This window comes from Arachis duranensis, chromosome 6, assembly GCF_000817695.3.
Source record: "Arachis duranensis cultivar V14167 chromosome 6, aradu.V14167.gnm2.J7QH, whole genome shotgun sequence".
Taxonomy (NCBI): Eukaryota; Viridiplantae; Streptophyta; class Magnoliopsida; order Fabales; family Fabaceae; genus Arachis; species Arachis duranensis.
In genome coordinates, this window is record NC_029777.3 from 4,260,924 (window position 1) to 4,282,683 (window position 21,760).

The 21,760-nt window shown below is 33.5% G+C and overlaps 3 protein-coding genes across 3 annotated transcripts in view; 2 read left to right on the forward strand and 1 right to left on the reverse strand.

Annotated features, from left to right (window-relative positions):
- LOC107491802 (uncharacterized) overlaps nucleotides 1–1,014 on the reverse strand; it is a gene marked incomplete in the record, with an annotated part of 1,880 nt that extends 866 nt beyond the window's left edge. The window contains 4 exon segments of the mRNA XM_016112723.3: nucleotides 1–51; nucleotides 181–342; nucleotides 430–578; nucleotides 671–1,014. Coding sequence (XP_015968209.2) covers nucleotides 1–51; nucleotides 181–342; nucleotides 430–578; nucleotides 671–860 — 552 coding nt within the window.
- A 7,020-nt stretch (nucleotides 1,015–8,034) lies between these two features.
- On the forward strand, nucleotides 8,035–12,093 carry LOC110272924 (uncharacterized). Its single transcript, XM_021125669.1, has 3 exons — nucleotides 8,035–9,907; nucleotides 9,998–10,081; nucleotides 11,972–12,093. The coding sequence occupies exons 1-3, from the start codon at nucleotides 8,035–8,037 to the stop codon at nucleotides 12,091–12,093; spliced, it is 2,079 nt and encodes a 692-aa protein (XP_020981328.1).
- LOC107492076 (uncharacterized) lies at nucleotides 11,500–21,164 on the forward strand. Its single transcript, XM_016113046.3, has 19 exons — nucleotides 11,500–11,670; nucleotides 12,519–12,625; nucleotides 13,238–13,396; nucleotides 14,484–14,546; nucleotides 14,620–14,709; nucleotides 14,882–15,187; nucleotides 15,370–15,467; nucleotides 15,766–15,801; nucleotides 15,893–16,013; nucleotides 16,135–16,371; nucleotides 16,650–16,745; nucleotides 16,869–16,934; nucleotides 17,065–17,103; nucleotides 17,230–17,364; nucleotides 18,072–18,433; nucleotides 18,775–18,868; nucleotides 19,012–19,203; nucleotides 20,064–20,185; nucleotides 20,333–21,164. The coding sequence occupies exons 2-18, from the start codon at nucleotides 12,527–12,529 to the stop codon at nucleotides 20,160–20,162; spliced, it is 2,292 nt and encodes a 763-aa protein (XP_015968532.1). The 5' UTR covers nucleotides 11,500–11,670; nucleotides 12,519–12,526; the 3' UTR covers nucleotides 20,163–20,185; nucleotides 20,333–21,164.
- The last annotated feature ends 596 nt before the right edge of the window (nucleotides 21,165–21,760 follow it).

Here is a 21,760-nt window from a genome sequence, read left to right on the forward strand (position 1 = left end):
CATATTAGACCTTGCAAGATCCAATGGAGTTGAACCAACCAGCTTTTGGACCTATAAAACATCCAAATACCCTAAATTTAGTTGGTTGATCGGTTACACTGAATTCAATTCAAAATTATCTCCAAACCAAAACTTTTTTTTTAACGTGGTGAATTGATTTAAGCAATTAGAAGCATTAACCTCGCTAATAGTTGTGGGCAATGGTTTTCCCTCTTCTTTTAACTTCTCAATCTTCTTCTGCGCTAACTTCGCCCAAGTGAACTTGGCAAGCGTATTCTCAACTTCAACAAGCGTCGAGTTACAATGCTTCGCCGCTTCTTGTTTTTGATCCCTAGTCAGATTCTGAAAATTACCGAAAATAAAATTTAACAAAAACTAAAATTAACAATAACTGAAACAAGATCGATGAGAAGGAGAAAGCGTACGTACCTCTCCGGTAGGATCAAAATTGGCGAGGCATCGAAGGATAGCTTCGTATTTTTCGAAGGCGGTGGTGAAGGTGACTTCGCTGCTTCTTCCAACCACAAACTGCTTAAAGGTGCCGATCCTTCTTGCGTTCTTCATTTCATCCGCAAAGCCTGTTTGTTGAAGGGCAAAACAGACAAATCACCATTAGAATATGAGGAACGAGCTAAGCTAAGATGAGATGAAGAGAAGAGGAGGATCTGACGGAGGAGGGTGAACGATTCGGAGGAGGAGTCGTTTTGCTTGGGGTTTTGGCCTGTAAAGACGTTTTTGACCTTGTCCATCCATGAGGCCTGAAGCTGTGGTGTAGAGAAGATGGAGCGATACTGTGACTTGTGGATTTGGCTAAAGGATGAGCAAAGATAGTTATTGCTCACTCTCACGAGTGCACGCATTGAATCGTTCCTTCAATCTGAGGGGTTTTTTCTTTTTTTTTATATTCCGATGCTGTCACCTCCGCTGGCGGCTGTCTTCAACTGCTCGTCTCCGCTAAACAGTAGGGTACTGCAGTGCTCCCCCATCGTGTTCAAACTTCAAACGACATCGTTTTTCTTTTCTTTTTTTTTTAATTCTTTCGTAAATTATTAGAGGACCTCTCTTAAATGAAACCTATTTTAATATTTTTTTTTGTATATAAACAAAAGAAAAGACTCAAACAAACGGATTTGGATCTTCTAACATTTGAATTTCACTTTAGAGTGTAAAGTATGATCTCTCACCATTGATTTTATAGGTGGCGTCAATAATAAATATGAAAGAGAAAATATTCAAGGGTAAAAGATTACGCTTTACTCTCTAGAGTGAAATTCAAACTTTAGAGGATCTAAATCCAAAACAAACACCTATTTTAAAGTAAAACTAATATTTTGCTGAATAATATCACTAGATCTCACCAAATTATATGATTGGGATTACTTCTAATTCCATATCTAGTCATATAATTTGCCGCTTTATTTACTTTTCTAACTATCCAATCGACTTGAATATACCAAGATCTTGGTAAAAGTTTATGAATTTTGTGAACTAAATCAATAATTTCATACGTGTATCCACCATCAGAGTTATGAAAAAGGTGCAGAACATCCAAACAATCCGTTTCACACATAATGTCTCTCAAATCACAGTCCCAAACTAAGACAAACCCCTTCTAGACGGCAAAAAGCTCACATCTGGTGATAGATTAGAGAGGAGAACTATCAGAACAGTCTGAGATCCAACTCCATTAATGTCTCTAATAATACAGCCAAAACCAGCCAAACTCAAATCAGGAAATAAATTTGTATCACAATTAACTTTAAAACTATTACCTACAGGGGGCTCCCAGTACCAACGATTCTTGAAGGTGCTAAAGAAAAAACACCGATGCATATAAAATCTCAAGTCCATGACAGTGCTTCTGATAAAGACAATCACTTTGTGATCCGTCCAAAGATTTTCAACATTGAGAACATCATTATACCTATGTCTCTACAACTACCACACTATGACCCCGAAAGAATCTCATTACCAGGCACAACCTTTCTAAACCAGGCCTCAATGGAAGTGCATTGAAATGAGTCAAATAAAGCGAAGGACTAACATTTGCCAAAGACTCTTGGATTTAACATAGTCGCACAAGCAATGTTCAATTGTCTCCTGATTCGCATTGGATCTCTGGCACAAATCTGAACTAGTTAGATGCCGCTAGAATCGGAAAGCCTCCGTCGGAAAAACGTTATGAAACCCAGCCACATAGTGAATTTGATCTTCTCCAGAAGATTTAAATGCCAAATTTAGCTTCAATCACTATTTCCATTGCAATCACTTTATGCTTCAACAACTAACTGTAACCTTCTCTTGCACTGTAACATTTTCCCCTTGCAGGCCACCAACTCTTTTCCAGATCCAGGTCAACCGAATTTGGGTAGGAAAGGCCACAAATGAAATGCTTAACTGCAAGAAAAATTGTCATAGCAAACATATCTACCACCCGAGATCCATCACACCACAAACTAGCCACTACAAATTCTGACTCAGATATGTGAACATAAGGAACAAGATCACAAAATCTTTCAGACGGGGTCCATTCATCATACCACATGGATTACTGGACATCCCCTACATTTCACCTAAACCCATCTTTAAGAACCTCATATGTTTTAACAGTGCTGTTCTAAGTGGCCAACACATTCTGTTCATTACTACCACCAAAACAAGTCAAATTCTGGAGGTATTTTTGTATCACAATTTGCACCCATAGTTTGTTTTTATTATTGAAGTATTCCCAAACCAACTTGCTAAGAAGTGCCAGATTAGCACAATATGTATCTCTTACACCTAAATCACTCGTCTTTTTGGGAGTAAAAGCTACTTTCCACTTAACGAATAGCAATTCTCTCCATTATTATGGCATATCCATAAGAACTGTCACATTAGTGAATCAATCTTTTCACATGCATACTTCAGAAGGAGAGTAACCTGCATGTTATAGATTGGAATATAAGCCATTACCAACTTAACCAAACAAAGTCTTCTTGCCTTATTCAACAAACACCCCTTCCAACTAGCAAGCTTGTTCTGAATTTTCTCAATCATTTCTTGAACCGTCCTCCTGGAAGACCTTTCATGCCCAATATTAATCCCTAGGTATCTTCTCAAATCTTGATAAAAAACGAATACTAGAGACTTCTAAGATTATCTCCTTCCTTCTCAAAGAAATATTCTTTGAACATTGAGCTTACTAAGATTCACTCATAGGCCTGATGCTTTAGAGAACAAGTCTATATAATTCATAACTTCGTCTACCTGAGCTTTCTAGCTTTACAGAATAGTAGTAGATCATCAGCAAATATAAAAAATTTAGCCAACTGTTGTGCAAAAAGGGGGGTGTTAAGCTTTTAGCCATCGCTTGGGCCTTAGCTTTTTGACCCAATTTTTCTCTACCCCTTTCAACAACTTTGGTCCAGCCCCCTTGTCTGTCCAATGGCTCCTTCACACCCGCTTTCCCATGCAACGTAGTTGCCTGCATCTTCTCCACAGAATCTGCTACTATCGCGGCATTAATGGGTGCAATTCCAAATTAAAAAATCTATTGATTCTGGATCACCAGAAAGCTCTCATGAACAATTGGTCCTGCTTGTACATCTACAGCCACCGAAGAAACCATGGGTGTGCTATATTTTTCTACTATATGCTCAAAACAATTACACTTCTCACATATCAATGGTATACATTCATACTCCACACTATATTCAAAGTCGTCGATAATCACTCGCCGAACAACTGGTAGCCCCAAATTCACTTGTACACAAGCTTTAGCAAACTTCTCCTTCTCTGCCGACTTGGTTGCGAGATCCACCTTAATGGGTTTGCCTATAGCTGAAGCAATCTATATCATGGACTTTTTATGATAATACCATATGCTCAACCATGCAATACGTATCCAAACTATTATGTCCCCAAATGATGCCTTATATGGTTTAAAATTTGGAATCCATGGTTTGACTGCAATGTAATGCCCTAACATTATCCATGGACCCCTAATGACACATTTTCCTTGTCCTCCTTGAGATTAAATTTGACTAAGAAGTAATCGAAACCAATATACAAAATTTCATAGCCTCTTTTAAGCCTCCATACACTTTTCAATTTATGCACTAAGGCCATATAACTGAAATACTGCCCAAGGATCTTAATCACGATGGCCTATTGTAGGGTTCAAATAGAGCATTTCTAGCCTCCTCATAAAACCTTACCTTTGGAGGCGTTGGGGTCGCCTTGTTTTTCTGTGACCGTCATTGAATCCTTATCTAGGGTATCAACCCTAATACGCTCCAAGGTTTCAGAAGAACTAACGACTTTATCACGGAATGAAATCTTCAGAGCCACTCTAAAAGTACCCTGTTGGAAATCCTCCCTGTTAATTTTAAATGTGTTTGTTGTACTGGATAACTCCGGTACGGGTTGTAAGATGGATCGGGGACCTTCGGGTCGAGGCGGATGCCGGATTATTCGACTAGGAGTGGCGGGGGTGGTACATGCAAAGATACTCCGACACTCAAGTCAGAATAGATCTAAGAGGTAGGGAGGGTTAGGTATGTGTGTCGTACCTAAGGGCACCCTTGGCCTCCTTTATATAGTCCGAGGTAGTTATCTTATCTTGTTGGCTAAGATAATGGAAGTGTTTGAATTTGGTTGATGGTTGGGGGTTTACGGTTAGCAAGCTGGTTTGGACTGCGGTAGTGGTCACGACTAGAGGTAGCAAACGAGAAAGGCCGCCCCACCAAATCTCTTTTTTTTTTTTTAATAAACCATTAAATATTAAACAATATATATAATTTCACAACTATTTCAATAAATTTATAATTTCTAAAGATATAAAAAATTATAATTTCTAAATTTACAAATATTAAAGTCTTTATAATTATAATATGTAATAAACATAATTATAAACCAACTTTTTTAAAACAAAATAATAAAACTAACATTGTCCAAAAACAAAATAATAAAATCAACATTGTCAAAGGCAAAATAAACATTATCCAAAACATATAATTAAATATCTTCAAGTTTATATCAATAAAACATAAAATATAATTCAAAATATAATTTAGAAGATCTTCAATTATCATCTTCATCCTCTTGTAATTCAATAACATCATAGAAATTTGTAAAAAAATGACCTTGACAAAAAAATGTCTGGCCCCGCAGGAAAACTCGACTCCCCGAAATCCGCCAAAGCTCGCGGATTAGACAGGATTTCTAAGTTTGATAGTCTCAAATTTCCAACTCAACCTGCCTTTTTGGCAGGTTATGCGGATCGACCCGACGAGTTTCAGCTTGTTTGCCACCCATAGTCACGATCCGGATAACTGAGTTATGGTTGCTACTATGGGGGGCTTGGGACCGAGTCCAAATACCTAGCAATACAACAATGTACTACAAAATTATGTACATAAATCAAACATGTTTGGAGACGCTTTACCCCTAAGGCTAAAGTATATATATATTTTGTCTTGAAACTTTGTTAAAAATTTTAAAAATACTTTTAAATTTTAAATTTTTTTATTTTATTCTAAAATTTTTTTATTTGTGTCAAATATACTTTTAACGACTAATTTTTCAAAAAACTTAGGACCAATTTAACAACAATTTCATAAAAACAACCCTCAATACAAACAAATCAAGTATAATTTTCATATATTATTATTAGATTGGTCTTAAATATTTTGAAAATTGAGTTGTTGATGGTATATTTGATGCAAATAAAAAATTTTTGAAATAGAATTGAAACAAAATAAAATTTAGAGATATTTTTAAATTTTTTTTCAAATTTCAAGGACAAAAACTACTGCTGCTGCTGCTGCTGCTGAAAAATAGTAGTATTAATGTCTTGTACAATTTTTAAATTTTAGTGTATATAATATAAATTAATTAAAGAGAATAAATACATTATCATCCGCATTTATGAATAATTCTTTTAAACATAATAATTAGAATCTCGATTTAACTTTCAAAATCTTTTGATATTATAATTTTAAATGAATCAATCAATTTTATAAAATTTATACTAAATCCCACAATTTTAAAATTTAAATCTTATTAAAATTTTATATTTTACATATTTAATTTATTTTTTTAATTTCACATAAAATCTCCATTTTTTCTACTTTACTTCTAATGACTCCTACCATATTCATTTTTATACACATAAATCTCACCACCATGAAATTTAGCAATAATTTTAAAGAATTTTATATTTATACACCACCCTTACAAAATATATTTCAGCAAGACCCTAAAAATATCCCTAATTACATAACAACACAAAAAATTCAAAATTACAAATCAACCCAAACTCAAATCTCCAATTCTAGATTTGGTACTCCGTCACGATATAGCTGCCGGAATGCATTTGTGATTAGTGCCCAAGCTTTTTTTAGAAATAGATAAAACAAAAGGGAAGAAATGAAATTGTATTTTTTTAATAAATTGAAGAAATATTCATAATCATATAATTGATGGTAGACATATAACTGTAAGACAATAATATAAATTACAAGAAAATATTGACATAAATATTAAATTTGGTATTAAAAATAAATTACACTTTATTATTTAAAATAAAAATTTAAAATTTAAAATTAAAATTAAAATTTAAAATTTAAATGATCCATATTAGCGACATCTCTTATGCCTTTCACTCTTTTCTTGTTCCCTTTCAATTCCTTCTGTCCTTTATGAATTGCGTTCTTGTATGCTTACTCATGCAACATACCTTAAGCCCTTTGTTTCTTCCGCCAACTTTTTTTTTCGACCAACATCTCTTATATATATTGGTGTCTTTTTGAAAAATGAAATTATTTAATATAATTATAGATGGGTAGATTTTGTAGGTGAAAAATCAACACATGAGGCATAGTGCAACACGTGAAGGTGTATTGGATACGTGTCAGTATCCTGGCCAGTACGTGAGGGGCAGTGGCGGATCCACGGGGGACCTAAGGTGGCCATGGTCTCCCCCAAATTTTTTTAAAAAAATAGTAAATAGTAATAATTAATAATATTAAATTTTTTTATATATAATATTAAAAAAAATAAAGTTACAAAATTTTATAAATTAAAATAACTAAAAACTGCACTATGTATTGGATATTTGAATTATTGTTGTTCTTGTTAACAAATAGCTCATTCTAATAATTAATAAAAATGGTTCTATTATACTAGCCCAAGCCCATACTATTAATTAAAGTAACCCTAGTACATTTTTCAAATATTTGTTTCAAACTATCATAGGCATAGCGCCACTTTTCTCTCTCTTTTAGTGATTCCCAAACTTTTGGTCTTCTACTCTTCTCATTCTAATTTTCTTTCCATACCAAAACAAGACATATGAAGAAAAACCATTGAAGAGAAGTGAACAACAAAATATTAACCATTGAATGCACAACAAAGATTCAAAGAGGTATATTTCAATTTTTTTTAAGTTAATGACAATGTCAAGTATTATTTACATTATTTATTTAAAATAATTAATTTATTTTTTTTTATAATGGACAGTGTTCAAAGATTGAAGTGAGGACAAAACTCAATAGAATTATTTTTTTGTGAGACTTGGAACAAAAAATAATCAGGTAAATCAATAACTTTATTTTTGGTTATTATATATTTGTGTTTCTAAAATTATTTGTTATTGCTCAATAGGTTTAATATTTTTTTTTAAGAAAATAATATATATGCAATTATTTTTGTTTTTTTTTTTTGTTAGATAGTTCAAGTTAAGTTAAAAATGTCAAAGATGAAAACAATTCACTCATTTTTCAAGAGAAAAGAGAGAATATATGATGAACAAAATTCAGCTTCAGATTCTTTGAGTAATGTTCAAAATATTATTGAACAACCTGTGACACAACTTGTTGAGCAAGATATTCAACCCCTGCTTCCAAAATAGCAAGGACTGAAATAGATCAAGTTAATATTGATACATTGATGCGTGATCCCGGAAAGCGTCCGCAAATTTAGAATTATCCTATCAATCAACAAGATGAAATCCGTAGAGCATACATAAAGTTTGGACCATATCAATTTATTATGGATGAGTACCCTCTTTCTGGTCTAGAAAGTCATCCTCGTCGTTTCAAAGCTCATTGGTTTAAGAGTTTTTCTTGGCTAGAATATTCGCCAAAAGTGGATGCTGTATTTTGTCTTCCATGCTATTTATTTTCTAGAAAATCAAGTCCATTCACATCAGGAGGATTTCGCAATTGGAAAAAAGTGAATAATGGAAAGGATTGTGCATTTTTATCTCATGTGGGTAAATCTCTTAATTCTCCTCATAATATTGCTGTTAAGTCTTGTAAAGATTTGCTTAATCAATTATGTCACATTGACAAAGTATTGGCTAAGCAAAGCTCACAACAAGTTTTAAGCAATAGATTGCGTCTTAAAGCCTCTATTGATACTGTCAAATGGTTAACGTTTCAAGCTTGTGCTTTTAGGGGACATGACGAGAGTCATGAGTCTCAGAATCGAGGAAATTTTCTTGAAATGTTAAAATTATTAGCTTCTTACAATAAAGAAGTGGATGCAATTGTTTTGGATAATGCTCCTCAAAATGCAATATACACATCACCTTCTATTCAAAAGGAAATTCTACATGTTTTTGCTAGAAAGGTGCAAAATGAAATTCGCAATGAGATTGGTAATGCAAAGTTTTGTTTGATTGTTGATGAAGCTAGAGATGAATCTAGAAGAGAACAAATGGCACTTGTTGTTAGATTTGTTGATAAGCATGGATTTGTCAAAGAAAGGCTAATAGATGTTGTTCATGTCAAAGATACTACTTCTGCTACTCTAAAACAAGAGATTTATTCTGCATTATCTCATCACAATCTCAACATTCAAAATGTTCGAGGTCAAGGGTATGACGGAGCTAGTAATATGCGTGGAGAGTGGAAAGGGTTACAAGCTTTAATTATTCAAGAATGTCCTTATGCATATTATGTTCATTGCTTTGCTCATCAATTACAGCTAGCTCTTGTTGCTGCGGCTAAAGAAGTTGTTGATGTTCATGCTTTTTTCCAAAGTTTGAGTAATATTATCAATGTTGTGTGCTCTTCTTGCAAACGCAATGATGAATTACGATCTGCTTATGCAACTGAAATTTCCCATTTAGTTGCAACTAATCAAATTGAAACAGGAAGAGGAGCAAATCAAATTGGCACATTAAAAAGATCAGGAGATACCAGGTGGAGCTCTCACTTCAACTCAATTTGTAGCCTTTTACGTATGTTTGGAGCAACAACTTCAGTTCTGGAAGATTTGGCTACTAATGGATCTACATATTCTCAACGTGGTGATGCTACTTATGCTCTTAAATCTTTATTATCATTTGATTTTATTTTCATTTTGCATATGATGAAAGAAATCATGGGAATCACTGATAAACTTTGTCAAGCATTGCAACAAAAATCTCAAGACATTTTGAATGCTATGCATCTAGTTTCTAGTACAAAGTCATTGATTCAACAGTTAAGAGATAGTAGTTGGGGAGCACTTTTGGAGAAAGTTAGTTCTTTCTGCAATGATCATGCTATTCAGATACCTGATATGGGTGCTTCTTTTAGTGACATAATTCGGTCTCGTCGTAAAAAGGATGTTGTCACTGTTGAACACCACTATCGTGTTGACATTTTTACTAGCGTGATAGATTTTCAATTGAAAGAGCTAAATAGTAGATTTAGTGAGCAAGCAACCGAGCTCCTCATACTGAGTACATCTCTAGATCCTAAAGATGCTTTCAAGTTATTCAGTGTTTGCAACATATGCAATCTTGTAAAGAATTTCTATTCTTTAGATTTTTCTGAGCAAGAAAAGATTCAATTGGATTATGAGTTACAACATTATGAACTTGATGTGGTTAAAGCTCCAGATTTTCAGAATTTGTCTACTCTTGCTGAATTGTGTCAAAAATTGACAGAGACAGGAAAATCAAATATATATCCTTTAATTGATAGATTAATTCGTCTTGTTTTGACTCTTCCTGTGACAACAGCAACAACTGAACGGGCCTTTTCAGCTATGAAGATTATTAAAACAAGGCTTCGAAACAAGATGGAAGATGAATTTTTAGCAGATTGTATGATTGTATATATTGAAAAGGAAATTGCTTCAAAATTCACTTCAGAGATGATAATTGATGATTTTAGTTCCATGAAGCATCGTCGAGCAAGTTTAAAAATATCAAAATCTTAAAGTATGTAGTTGAACATTGACTTTTATATAATATAATTACTTTTTTGATATATATGCTATAAATCATATTTTGTTAATTTTTTGTTATATTTTATATTTAATTGGCCCCCTCTTATGAAATTTCTGGTTCCGCCACTGGTGAGGGGCGTGGTGCAACACGTGAAGAACATGTTGAATGAGTTACACAATACTGTAATACACTTCAAATATCAATATTTAACCAAAACACCATTTCTATTTTCATATTAAAAATAATTTCTGACATATTGGTCGTTGACAATTAAAATGTTCGAACTTTGAAGTCAATATATAATTGTTTTACATTGATTATTCATTACTTGATGATTTCGATCATGAACTCTTGATGAATCCAAAATTTTTAAAAGAAAAAGCATTGTCGTGTATTTTATGAACATAATTTGCTACATTTGCTTACTTCATTTCTTCCATAAGCCCAATATATAAACTGTCTTCATTTGTCGTGTGTTTTCATAATTTATATTTTTTATAACTATTTACCGAAAATATAATTAATTTATCTATAATTCTATTTTTAGATGTAAAATAAAATGTGCAACAAAAAACACAATATCATATGTCAATTTTTTTCTAATGAAGTTAGTAAAATATAAAGTTGTCGATAAATTTTATTAATTTTTTGATATAAAATTTAGTATAAAATTAACATATTATTATTACAGTTACATATATTCTTATATTTTCAGATTTCTTTTATTATAATTTAAGAATATTATAGACTTTAAACTATTTTATTCATATTTTATTTTAAATAAAAATAAAATAACATATTTAATATGTTTAATATATAATAATAATAATAGTGTTATATTAAATTTAAAAAAATTATAATTATAAAATATTATTTTTAAACATGTTATATTAAAATATAAGTCTGTACATTCCATTCCACGAGTTTAATTAAGGAGTAACTACACAAAGTTATAGAAATTATGTTGTAAGTGGGTTACAACTTACAACATACAACATATGAAAAATTGAAAATAGACAAAGGTTACCGCACGCACTGCTCGCCGCTTCTTCTGTTTAAGTGCCACGCTACGATAAGACTTCGCTTTTACCCCAAATGGGGCCCACTTTTCTGATCAAACGGCCACCGAAGCCAGCGAGAACAATCAGCGCGAAATCAATGGCCACAACTGCAATTTCCGCTTAGCTAGTTATCCCTCAGGATGAAAAGACCATCGTGCCCCCGTCGTAATTGAAAATTGAAATTCGGCCGAACCGGGTCAAAGGATCTTTGCAAGAATATAATCGAAAGCCCATTTACTCCCAAAGTCCTAAATTCCTAATGCTCGTTTCCCTTTCTCTCTCGCTCTAGAAATTCAGAGACAACCCCGCTTTCTCTCTCTAGAGTTGAAACTTCGGCAGTAGAAAGAAGGACAACAAGAAATCACAAGAGGAAGTGCGTCGAATTCTTCACCACTGATCACGGTTTGGACTCTCAGTATTCTGTCGTCGAAGTTGATTTCAGCTTGTTCGATTATTCGTTTTGATTCGATTCCATAAAAAAAAAGGAAAAAAGAAAATAGAAGATTATATCGCAGCTATTTAATTTGTTTTAGCTTAGAATCATGTTGCTAAGTGAGTAGCCTTATGATCGGGATAGTTAATTTATTTTATATTCTAGCAGCTATTGTTTTGCCTCATTCGTTAGCGTTCTGTGTGTTTGGGGGATGATTTTTGGGGTATTTGATGGTTTTAGCTGGTTCAGTTCGTTGTTGCATCTTAATAGGTTTTGTATTGGTGTTTGATTACGTAACTGTGGCTTTGGTTTTGATTCACATTGAGAACTCGATGAATTTGATGTGCTATATATGTTGCGACTGGCAAATTCAGATTGTGTGGAAACGATGAGCTTGAAGTTCACCTGCTTTCCGTGGTATGGTTGTAATAGTCAAAATAATTGACACGTGGAAATTTAGGGTATAGAGCGGATAATTGAAATCTTGACTATTGAGTAGACTGAGGTCAATCTGTGATGGAAAACTTACAGAGAACTCTGTGTGCTAGTTTGTTTGAGTTAAGACTTAAGAGGCACCTCCTTGGTTGTGCCAAATACATTTTTTGTATGGCTTGTTTTGAAATGTTTGGATGTTTCTTCAACTGTTCCCTTGAGACAGCTGTCCTGTATTATGAACCTTTGTTGTTAAATAAATGGTTATAGTTCGCAAATTGTATTACTTTTAATCCCTAATTACATGGTTCTGAATGACCCATAGTAGACTTTTCTTATTGTGATTGCTTTCTGTAATGTACTCTTGATTTATGTATTGTCATAGCTTTCGCGATGCACCGTGTGGGTAGTGCGGGGAACACAAACAGTTCTTCTCGCCCTCGTAAGGAGAAGAGATTAACATACGTGTTGAATGATTCTGTTGACACAAGGGTGAGCTCATTACTTCTCTATATTGAATCTTTGTTATTGGAAATGTATTTGTTGACATTGAGCATTAAAACCTGTTGCCTATTCGATGGATGGTTGGGTTGTTCTTGAATAAAATTCATGCATTGAATGTGGTCTTTGAAAGATCTTTGCAATATTTCATGTGGAGATGATTAGGGACATCAATTTATTCAGGGTTAAAAATAACTTTTGGATTCTTTTGGATGTCAAATACTTATCATTTGAAGACCAAATTGCTGCAAAAGTAGGAACAAGTTGACACTCCCCAAAATCAAGGAGATTGTGTGGTTTCTGCTAAAATATATCTCTCTTTCTAATAGTGTTATGCATAGAATCTTTGTTGTTTGTGCATCACCCGCCTTATATTGTAATAATTACCAACGCTGTTAACTTATGATCAACCAGAGCTCCATCAATTGAGACTAGGACATGGCATTTTTCTTTGAAGATTTGTTGAGATGTTAAGTCATACATTATATATTTCCGCGTCAGCACCAACATTTCCTCTTTTGGTTGAAGAAAGTTAAACTTTTGGGATTTTGTTTTTATTATTTATGCTGTCAATTTTCATCAAGAGCTGGTTCTTTTCTGCAGCATTGTGCAGGCATAAATTGTTTGGCTGTACATAAATCTGCAGTATCTGATGGGTCTGATTTTCTCTTTACTGGGAGCCGTGATGGCAGGCTAAAACGATGGGCATTAGCTGAGGATGCAGCAACATGCTCAGCTACCTTTGAATCTCACGTGGATTGGGTAACCAGTAGTTTCTTATTTTATTCCCCCTATTCTTTTATCTCAATTAGTTTATTCACATTGTTTGATAACCTTGAGAAAACGGCATTGTTTCTATACTACTGTTACTTGATGAAGCTCGTCTGTAATGCATTCTTTTATTCTGTTTTCCATAACGGGTCTAGTGGCTTTTTGTTTATAATGAAATTTTAATAACATTAATGCCCGTTCTCAGTGGTCAGGTCAAACAGTGTAAGAAATAATATGATTGATGTGTGGTTAAGTGAGTTGCATGCCATGTGCAAATATCATTTGATTATTGGGTACTTGGTATTGATTATGTGGCACCCATACCACCTTGTGATGTTCAATTGATTTGAATACTTTATCTTCTGTTTTTCATCTCCAGCAGATGTGGATTTTTATATGAATGTTATTTATTTATTTTCTCTATTACTTCATCGTACATGTTACTTGCATTTTGTAAATGTTTTTGGTTTGTTGCCTTTTTGTCTTAAAATTTATTAAGCTGTGTAATTATAATTAAAATCAATAAATAAAGCTCAGTTCTGGTGGAAAAGTATGGTTGAGAAGGAAAAGGCAATGAAAATTTGTTACCTTCTCTCTTGTATCTTTAAAAATAAAAAAAAAAAAAAAAAAAAAAAAGAAAAACAACAAAACCAAACCTGTAAAACTGCAAGCTTGCTTAAGATTTGGTTGAATATTGGGAGACAAGATTTTGCTGTATTGTTGAACTTTTTAAAGGTTTATTTTCTTTGCTTGTATAAATCCTGATCCACTCAAGTTTTATTTTGTCATCTCCTTTAAAATAACATTTTGTTATTTCATCTTTTTCCTTCTTGTTTAAATTGCTAAAAATTTCAGCAGCTAGTTTCTTAAGGTATGCTGTATTTATTGAGCATATAATCTTGCACTTTTACAATTTCCCCTAAATTCAACACTTTTGTTTCAATAGCACTCATTACATTAATAGGAAACCGACATTGTGAGTCGTCATTCCCACAAAACATGATACCCACACGTTTATAACTCAATTCCAATACCATGAGTGATAGTCAATTTTATAGATGTTATCTCAATCTGGCAGGTTAATGATGCTGTTCTTGTTGGTGATAATACACTTGTTTCTTGTTCTTCAGNNNTGTTGATCGCTCTCCATTAATGTTCTAATCAATATTTTCAATCTGTTATTGTTAACTTGGGATACTGTATGCTTGTGCCAGACATGGAATGCATTTTCCAATGCAACGTGTACTAGAACACTGCGCCAACACACTGACTATGTTACTTGCCTTGCTGCTGCAGGGAAAAATGTAATGTACTCCAAACTTTCTAAACTCTTTATTAAGTCTGTGCATCCATAAAAGGTTCATTTATTGTTTTTGTATATTCCGCATTGAACATGATTGATACTTTGTTTGAATTAAAAACTTGTATCTTTATCAAATGCATCTTCTGATCCTTTAATAGTGGCATGCATTTTAGAGCAATATTGTTGCCTCTGGTGGCCTTGGTGGGGAGGTTTTTATATGGGACATTGAAGCTGCGCTTGCTCCAGTTTCCAAGAGCAATGATGCTATGGTTGATGATTCTTCAAATGGTATCAATGGCCCTGGCAATTCACTACCATTGGCTAACATACGGACCATCAGCTCAAGCAACAACATATCCATGCACACTACTCATACTCAGGGTTATGTTCCAATTGCTGCCAAAGGCCACAAGGAGTCTGTTTATGCATTGGCAATGAATGAAGGTGGAACACTTCTGGTTTCTGGTGGCACAGAAAAGGTACTATGTGGGATTAATTCTCAAATTTGTGTTCTTAGTTAGGATTATGTTCTCTTTGGAAATTTACAGGTGGTTTGTTTGAGCTATAGTGGCTTGAACTTCCTTAGCTAATTGTGGAATTCTGCCCTGATCTTCATACTTGCTTCATTTCTTTTTCTTTTTTGCCCCTTTTTCCCCTTTAGGTTGTGCGTGTTTGGGACTCGAGATCTGGATCAAAGGCTCTGAAGCTAAAAGGGCATACAGATAACATCAGGGCTTTGCTCCTGGATTCCAGTGGCAGGTTTGTGGAGTCCACATCTAATTTTAGTTGCATATTTTCAATTGACATTTATATTTAACATCAGAGTGCTGCGTCTGGGTCACGTTGTTGAGTGGACATATAAGGTTAGAATTTAGATATACATATTTTCAGAAATTTATATTTTAAAGCTGTACTTGGCCACTTGCTTTGTACTTCAAATTTATTATTTTTCTCTAATATCTTAAATCTTTCTCATTTGTTGTTATATGGTCTCTCAACATATTAATAACTCATCTCTTACAAGTCAGCCAAATTATTTTAACAATGATTATTTCAGGTATTGTTTATCAGGATCTTCGGACTCTATGATAAGGTAACTTATGCATATGGTGTCATAAGTGTTTCTATCTTTCAATTTTCCCCGTGTTTCTGTTGACTAGTAAGATCTCCATCTTTTCTGATAGGCTTTGGGATATAGGCCAGCAAAGATGTGTTCATTCTTATGCAGTTCACACAGATTCTGTTTGGGCACTTGCCAGCACCCCAACGTTTAGTCATGTCTATAGTGGTGGGAGAGATTTTTCAGTGAGTGCAACTTTTGACTAAAGATTATGTCAAAATTGTTTATTTAGTTATTGTGTTGTATGGCTTGCTGATTTTTCTAATGCATTTGTTGTTTTTTTTTTCTTTTTTGGGGTAACGTAAGCTATACTTAACAGACCTGCAAACAAGAGAAAGTAGTTTGCTTTGCACAGGGGAACATCCTATTCTTCAAGTGGCATTGCATGATAATAATATATGGATTGCATCAACAGATTCTTCAGTTCACAGGTGGCCTGTTGAAGGACGCAATCCCCAAAATATTTTGCAACGAGGCAATTCATTTTTAGCTGGAAACTTGTCCTTTTCAAGAGCAAGGGTGTCACTAGAGGGATCTACACCTGTATGTTACATTTAGTTCTGAAAAAATCACCAGTTAATTTTTTATTTATATAATCTATGAAGTTTTATTTTGTGAACTTGGAACTCTATACTACCAGTTGCATGTGTTCTTTACGGAGATGAATATTTTATTTATCTCATCTCTTTGCTTGATGTTTGGAAATGGGAGGATTGTGTTAAAGAAATTCTTTTTATGAAACTAGTGTTTCTGTTGAATCTTTCTGCTCTGGGGAACTAATAGTTCTTACTTTTTGTTACCAATATTACAAATGTTAACAGGTTCCTGTTTATAAAGAGCCCAACTTAACCATCCCTGGCACCCCTGGAATAGTGCAACATGAAGTTTTAAATAATAAGAGGCATGTTCTGACGAAGGTAAGCATAGTGTTTTTTCATGATATTAGGCTGAAACATGTCAATATTATCATCCATTTGCTGCTAAATTTTAATCTTTCTCTATAACTTTCCGAATCAAGTGATAAATGTATCTTTTCTTAGGATACTTCTGGATCAGTCAAACTATGGGAGATTACTAGAGGTGTTGTGATTGAAGATTATGGGAAGGTGCATTTTGTTTTGTAACTTGCATGACATTATTGTTTCTACGGAGGGTCTGAGCTTTAGTGAATAATATTTGACAATTTCAACCACAGCTAGCATGCTCATTTGTTTACTTGTGGACTCTTTAATTTAGGTTTCATTTGAGGAAAAAAAGGAAGAGCTATTTGAGATGGTATGATTACTAATTCACCTTAAAAATTTAACTTTGTCATATTTTTTAATTGGTAGGGCCTCATTTATGAGTTATATTAATTTGTTAATTCTAGCTAACATCTATTTTCTTTTGATGCTGATTCAGGTTAGCATTCCCGCATGGTTCACTGTGGATACTAGGCTTGGAAGTTTGTCTGTACATTTAGATACACCCCAGTGCTTTTCTGCAGAGATGTATTCAGTTGATCTTAACATTGCAGGGAAGCCTGAAGATGATAAGGTATGGGTTTATTGTCAAAAATAACATACCTGCCTACCCTTGTACTGAATTTCCAATGATATTGATTTTGCCCCTATTTTTGGCATGCTATAACAATAGCATTAACTTACAATTTGCTTGTTAAGCTATGATAGTTGTCACTTAAGTTTAAATATGTTGGCAACATCATCTTATTAGTGTATTGTTTATGGGATCAATATACATAACCATCTATAGTTAGTGTTCTTGCTCAATCTGAATTCTGGAGTGATTTCTTTCATGGTGTTAGTCTTAATGAACATTAATGTTTTTATAATTACTAGTGAATTGACAGGCATGTGTCAAAATTGACATTTTTTATTTTCACATAATTTTTTTAGAATGTAGTATTTTCATCGGACAAAACTATCCTTAAACTAAAATATACTATATAAGTAATAGTTTTATAATTGAAATATTATTGAATTCAAAAAGTAAAGGATAAATATTTCTGTTAAAGTGATTTTGGCTCAAGTCTATCCTTAAGCTAAAATATAACTATATAAGTAATAGTTTTATAATTGAAATATTATTTAATTCAAAAAGTAAGGGATAAATATTTTTGTGGAAGTGATTTTGGCTTAATTCTATTATGTGCTTCAGGGAGTCAGGTTCATGCACAATGACATTATGATAACGTTCTTGGTAGCTTACCATCATTAATCCAAAATATTAACATTATTCTGCAGGTTAATTTGGCTCGAGAAACTCTTAAAGGGCTCCTGGTTCATTGGTTGATAAAACGGAAGCAAAGAATGGGTTCCTCGGCTCCAGCGAATGGGGAATTATTATCTGGAAAGGATATTGCTACTAGAAGTCATACCCATTCAAGAATTGAAGTTGATAGTAGTTCTGAGAATGATGCTATGGTTTATCCTCCTTTTGAATTCTCAGGTGTTTCACCTCCATCCATTATTACAGAGGGCACACAAGGAGGTCCATGGAGAAAAAAAATCACGGATTTGGATGGAACTGAAGATGAGAAAGACTTCCCATGGTGGTGTTTGGATTGTGTTTTGCATAACCGGTTGCCTCCCAGAGAAAATACTAAGTAATTTTTTTTCCTTACTCTTGTTCTTTTTCTCCTAAATGGTTGTGTTTGCACATTGTTGTAGTCAAAAGGAAGAGCAAGAGTCCATGCTTGAGACAGCTATCAACTATTGTATCTCAAGTTGTGGGAATTTTTTCTTCCTATTAATACAGTGCCATTGTTTTATTGATCCCAAAATTTTTGAACATTTTTTTACTTCTAATATTTGTTGCCATAAAAACAAATGGGATTTTGTGCATGAGTTTGTAGTCTGAGTATGATAGCTTTAAGCTTTAACCATGATTGAGACAGCGATATGATGTTCTTTCTTTGGAATTGGTTCTTTGTTATAACATCTGCAGGTGTAGCTTCTATTTGCATCCATGTGAAGGTTCTTCAGTCCAGATCCTCACACAAGGGAAGCTAAGTGCTCCACGTATATTAAGAATTCACAAAGTAAGTTTTAATACTTACAGTAGTTGACAGTTGGAAATAATTGTTTTCATAGGAAGTACGTGTTGTTTAGCTGATGTTGATAATGCTTGAAAGAGATTCCTTGTTTTGTCTTTAAATTTATTTATTTTTAACTGTTGGTCTAGGTTATTAATTACGTTATAGAAAAGATGGTCCTCGACAAACCTTTAGATAGCTTAAATACCGATGGTAGTTTTGCCCCTGGACTTGCTGGGCCACAATTGCAGCATCAAGTAGTTGGGGATGGATCTTTTCGATCTGGATTTAAGCCTTGGCAGAAGCTTAGACCTTCTATTGAAATATTGTGCAACAATCAGGTGAGTTATATTTCTCCTTCAATGCAGTCTTATGATAGTGCATATCTTATAGCTTTGCTGATGCTAATATTGAGCAAGTTCATTGCTTAGTAGCTTGCTTCTGAATGATTGTATGTGTTCTCTGGAATTTGATGACATATGTATTACTAGAATTATGTTATTCCTGACGAATTTTTATTTATTAATGGCGTCGTCTGATCCATATAGCCGATCCCACCTAATGGGATAAAGCTTTGTTGATGTTGTTGTAATGCATCTGCAATGTTACACCTCACTAATTTCCAAATGCATGAGGAAGAGTTCATAAAAATCTGGTCACTAGCTATTGATGTGGGTAAAATATTTCTGGCCTGCTTACAGCTAAAAATCAGTTTACTCACACGTATGGCACCTAGATGCTTCAATTCAAACAATAGTGATGCTTTTTTAGCATAAAAATTGGTAGCCATGTATAAATTTTATTCACTTGACATGATGAGAATAAGATAAACAGATAATGCAGACCTGCAAAGATACCTACATCTTCAGACTTAAATGCTTAACTTGTACTCCACTGGTCTGTATTTGTCATAAAATTTAATGCCAGTTGCTATATTCTCCAACTGAAATCTTGAGAATATTTTAAGTCTTAGAACAGATCACATATTATTTTGAGATGCAATCAGCTGTGTTAAAGTTTGAGTTTTAATGCAGTTTTTGAACCTTTGGTAATTTTTGTATCATGGTATTTGTTTTTTCAATGTTGCTTCACCTAATCTTCTGGATTGTATTTTGTTCAATTTATAGTAATTTTTCTGCTTAAATATGATCATTATTTTGGTTGAAATCTGCATTTAACCAACTGCTTGAATTGTCTCCAGGTGCTGTCTCCTGAAATGAGCTTAGCTACTGTGAGAGCTTATATATGGAAGAAATCAGATGACCTGGTCTTAAATTACAGAGTGGTCCAAGGCAGGTGAATACAAATTGCAATTGCATCGAGGTGGGTTATCGTACACTATTCTTACTGAAGTGTATTGAAAATTTACTCCTGATGTAGATGGATTGATTTTTTGTGTGTAAAAAATATGTAGCCAATACATGTTGTCTCAGCATGGTTTCCGTACATAATTATTATTAGTTGTTGCAGGTTTTCTTGTGCTTGTGTAAAAATACTTCTGAGCATTGGTTCTTGGATGCCTGAATTGATCGGTTTGTAAATTATGGGATCACTCGTTGATGACCGAATTCGCGGCCGTTCTTCTGACCAGTTTGGCTAGTGTCTCTTAAGGACATAGCTCCTACCATAAAATTTTGAAATATAGGCGGCGTGCACACCTTTGCCGGACATGGCAGAGTCGTGGGGTGTTCTTCTGCATCTGGCTACATGAGGGTTTAATTTTTAATTGACTGTTGATAATTAGTGGGTTGGGGATCATACTTGCATATTGTGGGGGGTTGTTTCGTTCAGGAATCAGGTATATTGAAATTTAGAGATGACAACGAAAACGTTGTAAATTTGGACTGTGCATTAAGTACCTAGCCATAGAAATTCAATTTGTGTTTCTCAGAGTGTAACTTACATTTAGCTCCCCCCATTTTTTTAATAAAATTTTGTTAATTATTAATTGCTAATAATATTTTCATTTGTTCAAATTAGACAGTTGGATATCTGATATCTCCTATGGATAGATGCTCTTCTGTTGTCTTCTCAGCCTGTCAGCCATCCACTGTTTGGTTTGTATTTACCTTTGTCTATCTATGTATTTCTCTATGTATATTTGAGAAGTTTAAGAATGAGGCAGTGTTGAAATCTTAGCTGATAACGTATTCAGTTTCGTGTCCTAGGCTGACATTATTGAACTTGTATTTGTCGGTTACCGTTAGGTGCCTCCGTTGCCTTCGTTTTATGAATATGTGTTTAAACTCATTAATTTAACGAGTTAATAATAATATAACTCATTGGACACTTGCAGAGGTTATATGAGACTTAAGTAATTTTTAGTATTTTGTCATTATTTGACCATTATAAATACTAAATTATTTTTAACAAGTAAATTTTATTAATTCATGTAAAATTTGAAAAATGTGGGCGTAAATTAGATTGATTTACATGTGTAAATTCTGGTAAATATAAGTATAAATTATATATTTATTATGTGTAAAAAAAAAGTAATATGTACTGGCTATGTAGCATTACTAGAGGATATATAGCATAAGGTGTGTTTTCTCCTTTTAAAAAAGAGAAATATTGACTCTGAATTTGAGCTAGTATGTGTTCACTAATAATTTATTGTGAAATCGATTTTTTTAATACCTATTAACCATTTATCAAACCATAAAATTTTGAATTGTTCAATATACTTCCGGGATAAATTTAACAATTTAATAATTGAAATAAATTATAAAATGTTCCATCTTGGCATTCATTAAACGCTTTGTATTTTTTTTACACACTTACACTACACACTTACCTATACCATATTTAAGGGTTCATGTTCAAACACTTAGTCTATTCACCAAGATTTAAATTCAGATGCAACATATTAAGAGGCGATTTGTTACTTAAAATTAAAAA